Source organism: Rutilus rutilus (genome assembly GCF_951802725.1).
Source record: "Rutilus rutilus genome assembly, chromosome: 17".
Classification (NCBI taxonomy): Eukaryota; Metazoa; Chordata; class Actinopteri; order Cypriniformes; family Leuciscidae; genus Rutilus; species Rutilus rutilus.
Genome location: NC_140230.1, coordinates 13,945,790 through 13,959,010, shown reverse-complemented (window position 1 = coordinate 13,959,010; position 13,221 = coordinate 13,945,790). Strand labels below are relative to the sequence as shown.

Here is a 13,221-nt window from a genome sequence, read left to right as displayed (position 1 = left end):
GTTAGTATTGCAATTACTATAAGTACATATACTATGTACGGGAAAAAGTGCTACAGAACATTTTAGTTCAAACAACACTGGACCCATTTATGTTCATTGTATGACCTAAGGACTCATATTTTGGGGGCGAACAACCCCTTAAGTTTAAGAGAAGAAGAGTAAGTGCACCAGGCAGACAGAGACACTGCATAAGCGACTAAAACCTCAAAATGTGACATGTTTATTTCTTAAATATGCAATAATAAATTAATATTTCACCGGAAATCTGTTGGCTATACAACCTATGCATGGAAATTATATTGTAACTGTTAAGATTACATGCAAATTTCAGTGTATAATTTAAATAGTAAATGATGGTTTAATTTTAATATTTACTATGCTCGCATATTGTTTATACTGTATTGTAGATCAAGGTGAAGGTGAAGAGCTATTTAAGAAGAAGCACCTTATGGTCTTATGAGTGGTCTGGGCCCCCTTGTTAATCCAAGAGCGTTTGTATGTGGTAGCCTATAGGTGAAATGTAGACTAACGACGCATTTGGGAAAGAGGCCGAAGTGATAAAGTAGGACTTACGAACTTCGGTCCCACTTAGCCCAGTGTTTCAGGAAACCTGACAGTTGTTTAAAGTCATTTTCCTCTTTCACTAAAAAGAGTAAAATCCATGTAAGTATCACGTTGCTTGCTGTACGGAAGCAGTAGCCTATGTAAAGATAATTAAGATATTATGTTGCTGTGTGAGCTGGATTTCCCGGTGATGCAACAAGCCTACAACACAAGCATTGGATGATCTTAACTAACGTCATACGGTATTTTACGATAATGTAACGCCCGTTTCCCGAACAAAACTCATTAAGTTTTGCCGCATACTCATTAAAACTTAAATTCATCGTTACGAAAACCAGCTCAGGAACTAAGCCTGGAACTTTCGCCAATGCGTTAAAGAAATAATAATCAACACGAAAGTACCGCGAATATCGAAACATAAAACTTGCACGTTATCTTCTAAATACATTTTTGGGTTTTCAAAAATATTCATACTCAGAAAGCCTCATAGTGATGAATTAAAGATAAAGTCATGTCATAACTGCTCACGTTGTGTATCATTATAAAGGACATGGGGACATTAGAAGTGTTAACTCGTCTAAGATAATATTCGTTACGTTACAGAGAAACCCAGGTTTACGCGTTTATTGAAGCAGGGCGGTTAGCAGAAAGAGGGCGATGCTGAGCCTCCACTGATCCTATATAGCCTAGGCCTGCACGCTATTGTTTATAGGACAACTGATAGCCTAATAATCTAACAATAAACGTATTAAAATTTATGCTGCACTTTACTTCTGATTGTTTTAGGCAAACAATACTACAACAATGAAGGCTAATCATGAATCGTAAAATATCATTGGCCTACAATAGCCTTATAACAAATGTGCATTATTAACCAATCTATTTCATGCCTCCCTACGAGTACTGAAGACATAAAATATTCTTTCACAAAACATTTACAATAATTGCTTGTTGTTGCTACTCAATTATATGCTACTCCAATACATTGCATACAAGAAGGCATACAAGAAAAGAATTTTCGTTTCTGATGCAAGAGACTCATGACGTCCCCCCAAGGATCAGACACGATTAGCCAGTGAAATGGTCAACGTTATTGGTCCATTGGATCAGATTACTCTAATAATTTACATTCAACTAACCCACAGTTTTCCAGGCAGGTAAAAAAGATGTCATACACACGTAAATCGCTATAGAGACGCATTTCATGAGATAGGGTTGTAAATCGATATGCATTTGGTCTCCTAATTTTTGTTCGTAAAAGTATCGATGAAAACAAGCCCCCAAGATATAGTAGATAAGTCTAATAATTTGCAAAACCCTAGACGTTGGCTTACAAAGTTACCCTGCTTTATTGTCTTGTTTTAGCATCAAGAAGTTCTAACTATAAAATTTTTACATTTTTGTTAACGTCGGCAAGTTTAAGGATCTAATCTTCATGGTGCACGAGCTCTCACAACGTCATATCCTAAATAAAACTGCTTGATTCTCTTGTCGGGCAGGGGTATATAGTACATATGCCCGGAAATGACATACACCTCTAGCACAACAATAGGAGCTTGGAGCTCGTTTACGACCCAGTGCAATGTGTGTGGGTAGAAGAGGGTCATCCATCAAACGCCACTGTTGCCAGAGCTACTGCCTTCGCAGACATCATAAACACCCCATATACGCCTCGCTCGCACTAATTTACAAAGCTCACTGAGAAGGATACAGACGGATCAAACCCTGCTTTTACACAAGCGTAAAGATTTAGAAATGTGGTTGGACCGAAGCAGCAGAGATAAAGTCCATTCAGCTGACCATATCTCATTCACATGGCCTACTGTCATAATTATATTAAGAAACAGGCCTATATTATAATGCAGTGTTATTTACCTTAACTCCATTCATCATTCAGATCTATGTGTTATTAAACAGGCCTCCGAAATCTACATAAATCACCATAAAGAGTTATGGAGATTTATAAAACGAATTAATTCGCTTAAAAAGACAATGTAAACCCAAGAAGAAAATATTTAATTGCATGTACAAAAAAAAGAAAGTCAGTAACAATCTACTTAGCCTATACTTTTTACCAATGAAAAAATAATATATTAGTTTTATAATATATTAGAATAATAATTCATCTTATATTAGTTTGAAGAAAAAAAAGGTTTTACAATCTAAATACATGAATAATAATAACAATATAGGGTGTGTATAAAATATATTTACGCATTGCAATATGTAACCATTATAATGGTTACATTTTGGAATGCGTAAATATATTTTATTCACTGAATCTATTAATGCATTAGCTTTGAATGTAACACATTGAACGCTTCATTTGTTTGCTGATCCAACGAGCCAAGTTTCACTCTTAACTTGTGTTTTATGACCGTCAGCATTCATTATTTAGTCTAACAGACGGTCAGCGAGGCTGTCCATCGTGCCAGACGCATCCAAAAAGACTGGTGCTGGAACATCTACTCAGCACGTGGACGAAAATCATGCAAACTGCCAAATAATCAAACAATTATTTAATATCTCATTTAAAATGATAACACTTATTTTAATAAATACACTGGTTTGTCCTTTAAGAAACACCGGCTTTAAAACGCAACAAACAGAATCGTTTCTAATTAATATTTTATTTGCCAGTCATGAACGTGAATTAAAATGTCGAAATGTTAATTTTTAATTACACACACTGAGGCATTGTTAAAGGCTACATTAATTTGAATTAAGGTAACTCACAGAGTCAACAACATTATATCGACATTGAGGATTTTACTCAATCCAATAAACAAAGATTGTGCAGGAAAGAGTCTGATCAAATATTGGAATTTAATTCGAATTTGACAAATATTAAAACGCGTTTCCGATAAAAGCACATCAATTCAAATACATTTAGTATATTCATTTACATGCATTAATACATTTGCAAATACATATGAAATTTACAGTTCGATTGCCAATTTGCAAAAACAAAAATATGCTTCATTTAAAGCACTGCAATTTAATTTGATATATACTCACATATCCATTCTGTCAGGCCTATCTAATTAGAATAAACACAATGCAATGTAAATATGATTTAATATTTCAACAGATAAATGAACATATAATTAATGTTACATTTAACAGTATCCATAAAGATACATCCTTGATAGATCTCGATGTTCAGCTCGTGGGAAACGATGAAGATTTTTCGTTCGTGTTGGAAATGTGTAGGAAGGAGTGGGTATTTTTGAAGAATGCCGACACCCACGTTCTTCTACACACAATAGCTCCTGTGTAGCTGCAAAAACACACGTTTTTTCTCTTAAAAACAATATGTAATCCTATTCATTCCCAACCCTTCGATAAAGGCTGGCTTTCCAGAAACGAAAATCTAAAAACAAACGATTTTAGGTCCGAAATAACGCTGGTCCATTCGAAGCACATCCGGTATGAAAATTATGATCAAGGCCAATCCTTTAATCGGAAAATATCACTTAAATCTTTTTAATTTATCAAATGGAGAAAGTCTCAACCGTTAGTACTACGTTGTTCTCTTCTTCCTGGCCACATATGATCTAAGGGAGTGTTAGATGGTTTAAATGTGTTCTTAGGGCACTAAGCTGTCAGACCTTTTGGCGTGTAAGATTGATAGCGTGCAGGCTTCCAGGGCTCTTTGTTTGGAATATAAGCAATAAAGTGCTCGAGGCCTACACCTACTTAGCTAAAGACTTCTGAGGGCAACATAGAAGAGACATTCTTGAACGAAAAAAAAACTAGTGGATTTACACTTTTATTTTACTATGTGAGTAGCGATGTGTTTTCCTGTTTAAACAAATTACGGAGCTAAATTCAGGTAAAATGCATAGTGTGTTATTTAGATACTACAAAATGTATTATTTTTCAACTGAATGTATTATCAGACATTTCAGAAATTCTACATTGAATATTAACGATGTTAGATGCCCTACTAGTAGAAGAATGTAATAAAAAAAATCGGAATTTATGTAGTTTTAGAAGTTCAGTAATTTAAAAAATAACTAGGCTACAATGTCTCAAACTAAAACAACACTAATGCAAGCGTAATGCGTCAGTGCGCGTGTAAACACGCGGGCACGTCAGGGCTTTCAAAGAATTTGCCTGCGCGCGCGGTGTGCGCGCGTACTGTCTCGCGCGCGTTTGCTCGTGCATTCACAAACGAGAGCGCGCATTCTCTAAGAAAGTAGTAAAAACCCAGACTCAGGATTAATGGGTTTCCTCGATCGTGGCTATTGGTGTGTTTTATGTGTTCAGTTGCTGTGTTGAGGGATCTTCAGCCGAGGGCCGGTCAAAAAATAAGGGAAAAAGAGCAGACTGTCACTCTGTTTCAGGTACTGGCTATACTTATCATCTACGGAGCACTGGGCAAACTGACCATAAATGCGTAAATAAACTAGCCCGTCCCAGAGAGTGAGGCGTTCCTCTCGGACTTTTTTCGATCAATCACACAGACAGTGGCTTCTTTTGATTAAACCCCAAATTGTCATTGGACAGAGGTAATCATGTGACAAGCAATACGGTCCAATTTCAACCTTGTCTCCATGAAAGCAATAGTTTAATGGCACCGCGGTCCCCATACGGCCGTAATCAGCAAAATAGTTTTTTTTTAACCCGGCACGATATTTCATTATATCTTCCTTGGGTCACAAATTTGTGAGCGGCGAATTTGCAAGACTTGGAGGAGATGAATTACGAATTCGAGCGAGAGACGGGTTTTATCAATAGTCAGCCGTCGCTCGCTGAGTGCCTGACATCTTTTCCCCCTGTCGGTGATGCATTTCAAAGTTCATCAATCAAGAGCTCGACGCTTTCACACTCGACACTGATTCCTCCTCCTTTTGAGCAGACCATTCCAAGCCTGAACCCCGGCAGCCACCCTCGCCACAGCCGGCCCAAGCAGAACCCTAATGGCTCATGCCCGCTGCCTGCCGCATCCTTACCCCCAGAGTACCCTTGGATGAAGGAGAAAAAGGCATCCAAGAAAAACCAGACAACTTCGACAGCAACAACCACCGACCCTGGTCCACTATACTTCTCCCCTCAAGGTATTTGGATTTAATGCAATTTCATCGTGTTACAGTTCGTTGCAAACGAAATGCAATTGTTTTTATTGTCAGTATTATTATTTTTAGTTGCCGTGTTGCGCAAGGCCATGCTGGTGAAAGTGCATGATAGTTTGTTATCCTCATGGGTCATGTGAACTGAATGCGAACAAGGTAATACCTAAAAGTTTTTTGTTCGTTTTTGGATGCGGAGAATCTGTTCTGGACAACTCCTAAACTGTGTGTTAGCTACTTGTAGTGCAGGGCATGAATTTTAATATTTGACAGTAATGAAGAATGATAGATTGCCATTACTCAACTCGGCAGCTGGCGTGTTCATTAATCTTCACTCGGACCTCTCCGCACTCACAACAGACACATCAGTATATTCTGGCATAGGGGATGAGGACACAAATTATTCAAGTGCCGTGGCTCCATTCCCACAAACAATTTATGCTCCCTGAGAAACGCAATATATTTGACAAGTTTGTGGGGTCAGCTTTAAGCCCCACAGCGCCGTTGTAAAAAAATCAAGAGTTATAATTAGTGGCGTATCAATAATGTCTAATGCTATAATCCCTTCATAGGCTCGCCCGAGATTTCTGATGGTGGCAGTGGGGCAACTCGCCGACTCAGAACGGCGTACACCAACACTCAGCTGCTGGAGCTGGAGAAGGAGTTCCACTTCAACAAGTATCTCTGCCGACCAAGGCGCGTGGAAATCGCCGCTCTGCTGGATCTCACCGAGCGGCAGGTCAAAGTTTGGTTTCAAAACCGGAGAATGAAACACAAACGGCAAACGCAGTGTAAAGAAAACCACAACGGCGATGGAAAACCACCGAGCTTGGAGGAGGCAGGCGGACGGGGTGATGGGAAATCTTTCTTCGAACAAGTGGCAAACAATGTATCAGGGGCGCTTTTGGAAAGAGAGGGTTATCCATTTCAGCAGAATACCTTAACTTCACAACAGTCACAGAATGGACACAATAGTGATTCCCAAAGCGCAACTGTCTCTCCTTTAGGTAGCAATGACAAACATCTGAAACATTTTCCCAACCCGTCACCCACTGTTCCTATCTGCGGCTCAACAATGGCCCCGGATTGTGCATCTGCTCAGGACAATGGCAGTCCCTCGGCCCTGGACGTCTCTTTACAGGACTTCAACGTTTTCTCCAACGATTCATGCTTACACCTCTCAGATGCCGTGTCCCCAAGTTTGTCAGAATCTGTAGACAGCCCCATTGGTTTATCAACGGAGGCCTTTGATTTCTTCTCTGAGACGCTTACAACAATCGACCTGCAACACTTGAGCTACTAACTCTAACTGAAGTTTCATTATAGGGACGTCAATATTTTCTCACATTGATGGTCTGTGTATTTAATTGTGACTTTAAATATAGGCCTAGACCATTAATCAATGAGGTAAGTTTTTCAATAATCGAGTGATAATTTTTGTGTACAGAGAAAATATGTCAGGAAAAAAAAGGTGATATTTTTCACGTTTTATTTTTGTATCGCTCGCCGGCAAAGCGCCATATTTTCATAGAATAAATTTGTACTTGTTATTGAAAATAACAGCGGTGTTATTTATTTCTTCACTATTCAGATATAAATAGAAATAACAGGTTTGTTATTAAACATGAAGTAAGATTCAAAGTATACATATATTATTACTATTAACTATTTTGCTGATGTATTATGATAGAGTTTTGTGTAGGCTATTAACCTGTTGAAGATTAATTGATTTTATCATCATTTTTTCGAGGGACAAATTTAGATATGTAGGCTATAAGGATGCCGAATGTAGGCTAAGTTTAGAACCGCTGCTCGAAACTAATATATGTAATCTTGGAAACTATTAGTGCGCAAAATTAATACGCAGTTAATAGCGTGCTACATTCTTTTTTTTATTAATCTTTGCTAATTTCCCATTTGCGTAGTTGGCGTTAAATTTAGATTTTTAACTGTATAAAATTAACCCAATGGGAAGTTTTAGATGCCATCAAATTAGTAGACTAAAACAGATTACACCCAGAAAGAGACTAATGTTTTTGATGCTGTGTACACAAATAAGCCCTTTACTGTATCTGACGACACAGGGAATCTCCTGGCCAAGAGCTATAACGTTTTGGAGTTCAGCAATTAAATTTTATTGCCTATTAAACCTTCGACAGGGGGTTGGTGTTGAGGCAGCACTCCGCGTAATTCAATCCGCCGCTGAGAATGAGAACGGATTTCAACAGTCAAACCACATTTAAAAAAAATAATTATTTAGCTTATATCATTTATAATAATTATTCATTTATATACATTGCATATGGGATGTGATTGATAGGCTAACGGTGTCCCAAATCAGACCAATGCAGCTAATAACTAGAGTTATCAACAACAACAAAAACTGTGGTTTTATCAACAGGCAACGCCGTAAGGAATGATCTGACAATAGGATAAACTTAGACTTAGGTCTGCTCGTGTTTTATTAATATTTATACTTTTTAAACTCCAAATCTGAATAAATAGCTAATAAACGATCTCATTTGAATGCTTTGGCCCTCTGTGAACATATAGGCCTATGTGTCCTCTTGGACTAATTCTATTGATATCCGCTCGTTGTTACAGCCTTAAAATAAATGATTGGCAAATGATTTTTACTTTTTGCACAATAAAAAGACTGTCAATTCTGGTTCTATAGCTTAACGGACACATTTAGGTAGCCTAATTTATTTAAAAATAAAAAATAAACCACGATTATCCGTGGCTGGTGTATTCTGTTTAATAATAAGGGTGACTCGAGTCATATTTAATGATATGTACAGGCCTACACGATGAAGTGCAAGTTCCGTTACTGTAGGAAATTCAATTGTGAGGATACCAATACAAAACTCCATTTATAGGCTATGAGACGAAATCAGTGGTTCAGTGAAATCTAGCTTTGGGGAATATTTCCAAACATCTGACGCCACGTTGCAATCGCAGCGTAAGTGTTGAAATGGAAATGAGGCCTAGCAGCCAACAGCTCACACCGCACATAGGCATTTGTTAGAGACGCAGAATGATCCGAGTAGGCTAGTAGTATAAGGTCTGGCTAAGTTACTACACAGGACTGATGTAGGACTGATATATCACCATGGTAGACCTCGGCACGGTTTATTATGTCTACAATCATGGTCTGAGGGCTTTTCAGATATGATCAAAGTATATGTTTCAAATCCTCCAATCTTAGTTGGTTTAATAAATGAATATTATGATCTCTAAACTATTATTTAAAAAGTTTAAATCATACACAAATAGATGTGCAGGCTACAGAAACTTGGTCGGAGCACTATACGGGTTTAGCGCCAAATGGAGGCTGAACAAATAGTTTGACTGACGTCCTTTGACGAAACCAAACACGTGATCGGCATTCTTTAACTAGGTTAAAGACTGAGTAAAGATTTGCCACAGAGAAGTGATCCAAATATGCAGGGAAGTACTACACTACTGTAAAATAATTATTGTTGGTTTAACTTAAAAAGTAAGTAACCTGAATGCCTTAATTTTGAATTCATTTAAATACAAAATTTGAGTTAATACAATGGAGATTGGTTTAATCAACAGAAATTAAAAAAATATTATGTTACCTGAACCACATAGCCTAAATTATCTAAGTTGATTTGACAAAAGAAAAAATGTTGTGATAAATCATGAAAATCATTTTTTTACAGAAAAAATGCACTGAATAAAAAAAAGTTTTGCTCATAAAATGTCATTGTAACCCTCTCCTTGAGAAACCTTTGTACATAATATTTGAAATATATAAAATGTATGTTGGATTTGGAAGTCAGCTCTTTCACAACTATTGTGAGAACCCCAGATTCAATGCTGAGATATACCAAATTTGCCTTTCTATAGTATATATGCATCACAATCACTCACATGAGCCCCCACTAGGACCTGTGTATCACTGCAGAGAGATACATATATTGCAAGGACACTAAGTATAATTACCTGCTATTTACTTATTAAAAACTGGCATAAAGTTTGACAGTCACACCATTTTCATGATCCCACCCAAACTGAACAATCAACTGTTTCTTAATGCAAACTGATGTGAAACCATTCAGCATGCATAATATGTATGCAGTTTGAGGCTCCTACAATGATGTTATTTTCTCAAGTGTTTTGCAGCCTAAGTTTATGGCTTTAGTTAGGGAGCCTGACATATTTTTGGTCGTCCCATCATCCCATGAACGATGAACCATCTGTGCGAAGTACAATTCCGGTCCCGACAGCTAATGCCTAAAGAGGATAGGCCCGTGCACTGCTAGTCCTCTGTCTATGCAGGCATTTAAAGTCAGTGCACTCAGCCTTCAGCTGGTTTCCATGGAAACATGCATTTAAGCTTGGTGGTCCCTTTTGTCATTCCTATGCAGGTGGGCTTCATGCAGATATTCTGAGGGTGGAGCAAAATTTGAGCAGAACCACCAAATATAAACAGCAAGACACACATAGCTGCAAATTTATATATGAATTTGAGTGTGCAGTTATGTAAAGCTAATACCACTTAAAGGGATTGTTCATTTAAAAATGACAATCTGTCTTCATTTTCTCACCCTCATGTACAATCTTTGACTCTGTGAACACAAAGAAGATTTTTTTTTTTTGTTAAAAAATGGCAAATGTTGTTTTGGAATCTATTGATTTTCAATGTATGGACAAAAACAGGTAAACAGAATCAGGTTCCGTGGATGAAAAAAAAAGAAGCCATAAAGGTTTGTGAAATTAGTGTGCATAAATTTTGACAGAATTTTCAGCTTTGAGTGAAATATCCCTTTAACGGTATGAATCAGAACTGGCTCAAGTAGAAGAACCAAGGCTAACCACAGAATACAAATGAACAAATTAGCTCTATGAAGCATGATGTTATCTCATAGATCATGTTTATGGAATTCCTGAAGTATGCAATTATTATTCTTCTAGTTGCACTTACGTGGTCTGCTTCTCAAACATCTATTTTCACCAAACATAAAAGTGCTTTTCTTTTAAGGCTTCAACCGAGGCCTCAGTGTGACTCAGAGTCGCTGCAAACGCTTCATGAATATATCAAGAGTAATTCATAATCAAAGAGTCAAAGCTCTGCTAACGAGTCACACTTTTACAGCAGTTACAAATGTACATTTCAGATATGATATATGATTGCCACATGAATTCATTTGTTGACATGAAACATTAAACGTGAACTCAAGGTTCAATCCAGGGGGGCCAGACTTTTTTTTCCTCCAGAAAACAGGTGGTGAAAGTGTCAAAAGACAGTTTAAATGTTTAAACGTCAGCTAATTCTAAGTCTTTTAAAAACAACACCTGAGCAGCCTAATCCCTCAGAGGCCAAGGGGCAAAAACACCATCTCATCCATCACAAAGTTGAACTTCACAGATGCCCCTGCACCCTACAGGCAGTGTGAATTACAGTGGCAAGAGCGTGCCCTCAGATGTTCTTCCTTTATGTTTGGGGGCTGTTCAGGTGGTCTGATTCAGATATGACTTACCTGTCACATGACATGTCATAGTATTTGCTGGTGACCTCATCCATCTCAGGTACGTTTTCAAGGCTATTATGTCTTCACTCGGCTGCTATAAAACTTTTTCCAATAAATGAATTATTCTGAGAAAAAAAAAAAAAAAGCAAATGCAAAAGTTACAGACTCAAGTCACAAAGCTGACACACAAAAAAGGAATGAATCAGAATCTGGCAGTCTGTGGTTTCCACATGAACTAGCATGACAGTGCTGGCGACCACAGAGTCATGTCGACCAAAAATGATTAAAACATTGTTCTTTCCCTAGAGAAAACAACAAAGTATTATGCTAGAACTTTGGGATTAAGATAAGTACAATATGCCTAATTTAATAAAGATGATGATATTAATGTAGCATGTTAAAGGGATAGTTCACCCAAAAAAAGAAAGTTCTTTCATTAATTACTCATCCACATGTCGTTCCAAACCTGTAAGACTTCCGTTCATCTTTGGAACACAAATAAAGAACTTTTTGATGAAATCTGAGAGATTTCGGTCCCTACATATAGACAACTACACAACTACCAAGCTCAAATGTGCTGCGTAACATGAGAACGAACCTCATTGGTTCTTGCAGAAGCTCAAAAGTGATGCGTAACAGACAAGAATGAACCTCATTGCTTTTTGCTAGGGCTGCACGATTAATCGCAAATTAACGTGAAATCGCATTTAAACCGATTTGGATTATTGCGATTATGAAATCGCAAAGGCAGCGATTATTTTGTATGCACAGCTTGTCAGTGACGTACGGCTCTGCTCCATCTGAAAGCACTGCGAGTTCGAGTCGCTTATAACGTGCATTTGAAAAAGCAACACGCATCAAACATCTTTACAAACATACAAGAAGCATTTATAACCTCTTGTCCAACAAAAGACACAACATTTCATAAATCAATCAAAGCATTTCAATCTTCTGTTTATTCAGCTACAGCGATGGTATGATGCCCATAGGGATTTCCTGGAATGACATGTGTTGTCTACTTCAGCAGTGGGGCATATTTGGCGTGTCTGCGTGAGAGCGCCCTCTGGCTTTCAGATGGAGCATTTACTACCGATCAGCCAAACTGCGAATAAAATAATCGCAGCCTTTGCAGTCGCGTGCAGTTTCATTTCGATTAATTGTGCAGCCCTAGTTCTTGCAGACGCTCAAACATGCTGCATAACATACGAGAATGGACCTCATTGGTTCTTGCAGAAGCTCAAACTTGCTGCATAACACGAGAATGAACCTCATTGGTTCTTGCACGTCAAGCGAACATGCTTGAGCTTCTTTATATCATAACTGTTGTTTGTGTTGATGAATGTTTATATGTCTATATGTTATATGTTTATAAGCCTAAATTTAATCTGTTCATATAAATCGATCGAGTCTCTTCAGGAAATTTGTACTAAACCCAGGGGCGTAATTTGTGGGGGAGTTGGGGGGAGATAACACCCCCAATATTTATACTATGATCACATGAAAAATATGCAGAACAATTTTTTTTACCTATATTAAACATTACAACCCCCCAATGTTCAAACCAAATCTACGCCCTTGACTAAACCGCTCAATTCACATGGATTAGTTTTACAATCTCTTTATGAACTTTTTAAAGCGTAAAAGTGGTAGTTGCGCAGCTGTCAATGGAGGGACAGAAAGCTCTCAGATTTCATCAAAAAGATCTTCATTTGAGTTCCGAAGATGAACGAAAGTCTTATGGGTTTGGAACGACATGAGGGTGAGTAATTAATGACGGAATTTTCACTATCCCTTTAACTGCATTAAAACACTCACACACATTCCTCCACTTGTGGGCCAGAAGCTGAGACGTGTGAACTGAGGTGAGTCCAGATCAAACAGGCACGGCCAAGGAGCATGAGATATGAAGCTGCTTCCCTGTCCTTCAAAAGGTCAAAGGGCACTTCACCTCTCTTTCCCCCTCCTCGCCAGATGGATCTGTGGCCAGGTCAAATGAGGTTCAAGCAGCGCTCAAGCCGAGCGAACAAGCATGCAGGATGTCAGTGTTGAATACCAGCCAATACCTTTATAAAGTAAATTAG

The 13,221-nt window shown here is 38.0% G+C and overlaps 1 protein-coding gene across 1 annotated transcript; it reads left to right on the top strand.

The window, feature by feature from the left end:
• The first annotated feature begins 4,855 nt into the window (after positions 1-4,855).
• On the top strand, positions 4,856-7,192 carry hoxa2b (homeobox A2b). The gene is made up of 2 exons (XM_084386215.1): positions 4,856-5,627; positions 6,212-7,192. Exons 1-2 carry the CDS (start codon positions 5,267-5,269, stop codon positions 6,940-6,942), a joined length of 1,092 nt encoding a protein of 363 aa, XP_084242341.1. The 5' UTR covers positions 4,856-5,266; the 3' UTR covers positions 6,943-7,192.
• Positions 7,193-13,221: the final 6,029 nt, after the last annotated feature.

Excerpts from the sequence above, each read along its gene's own strand:
- hoxa2b (XM_084386215.1), top strand. The coding sequence starts at position 5,267 with ATGAATTACGAATTCGAGCGAGAGACGGGTTTTATCAATAGTCAGCCG. Across the intron at positions 5,628-6,211 it reads ACTATACTTCTCCCCTCAAG|GCTCGCCCGAGATTTCTGAT; the intron begins GTATTTGGATTT and ends ATCCCTTCATAG.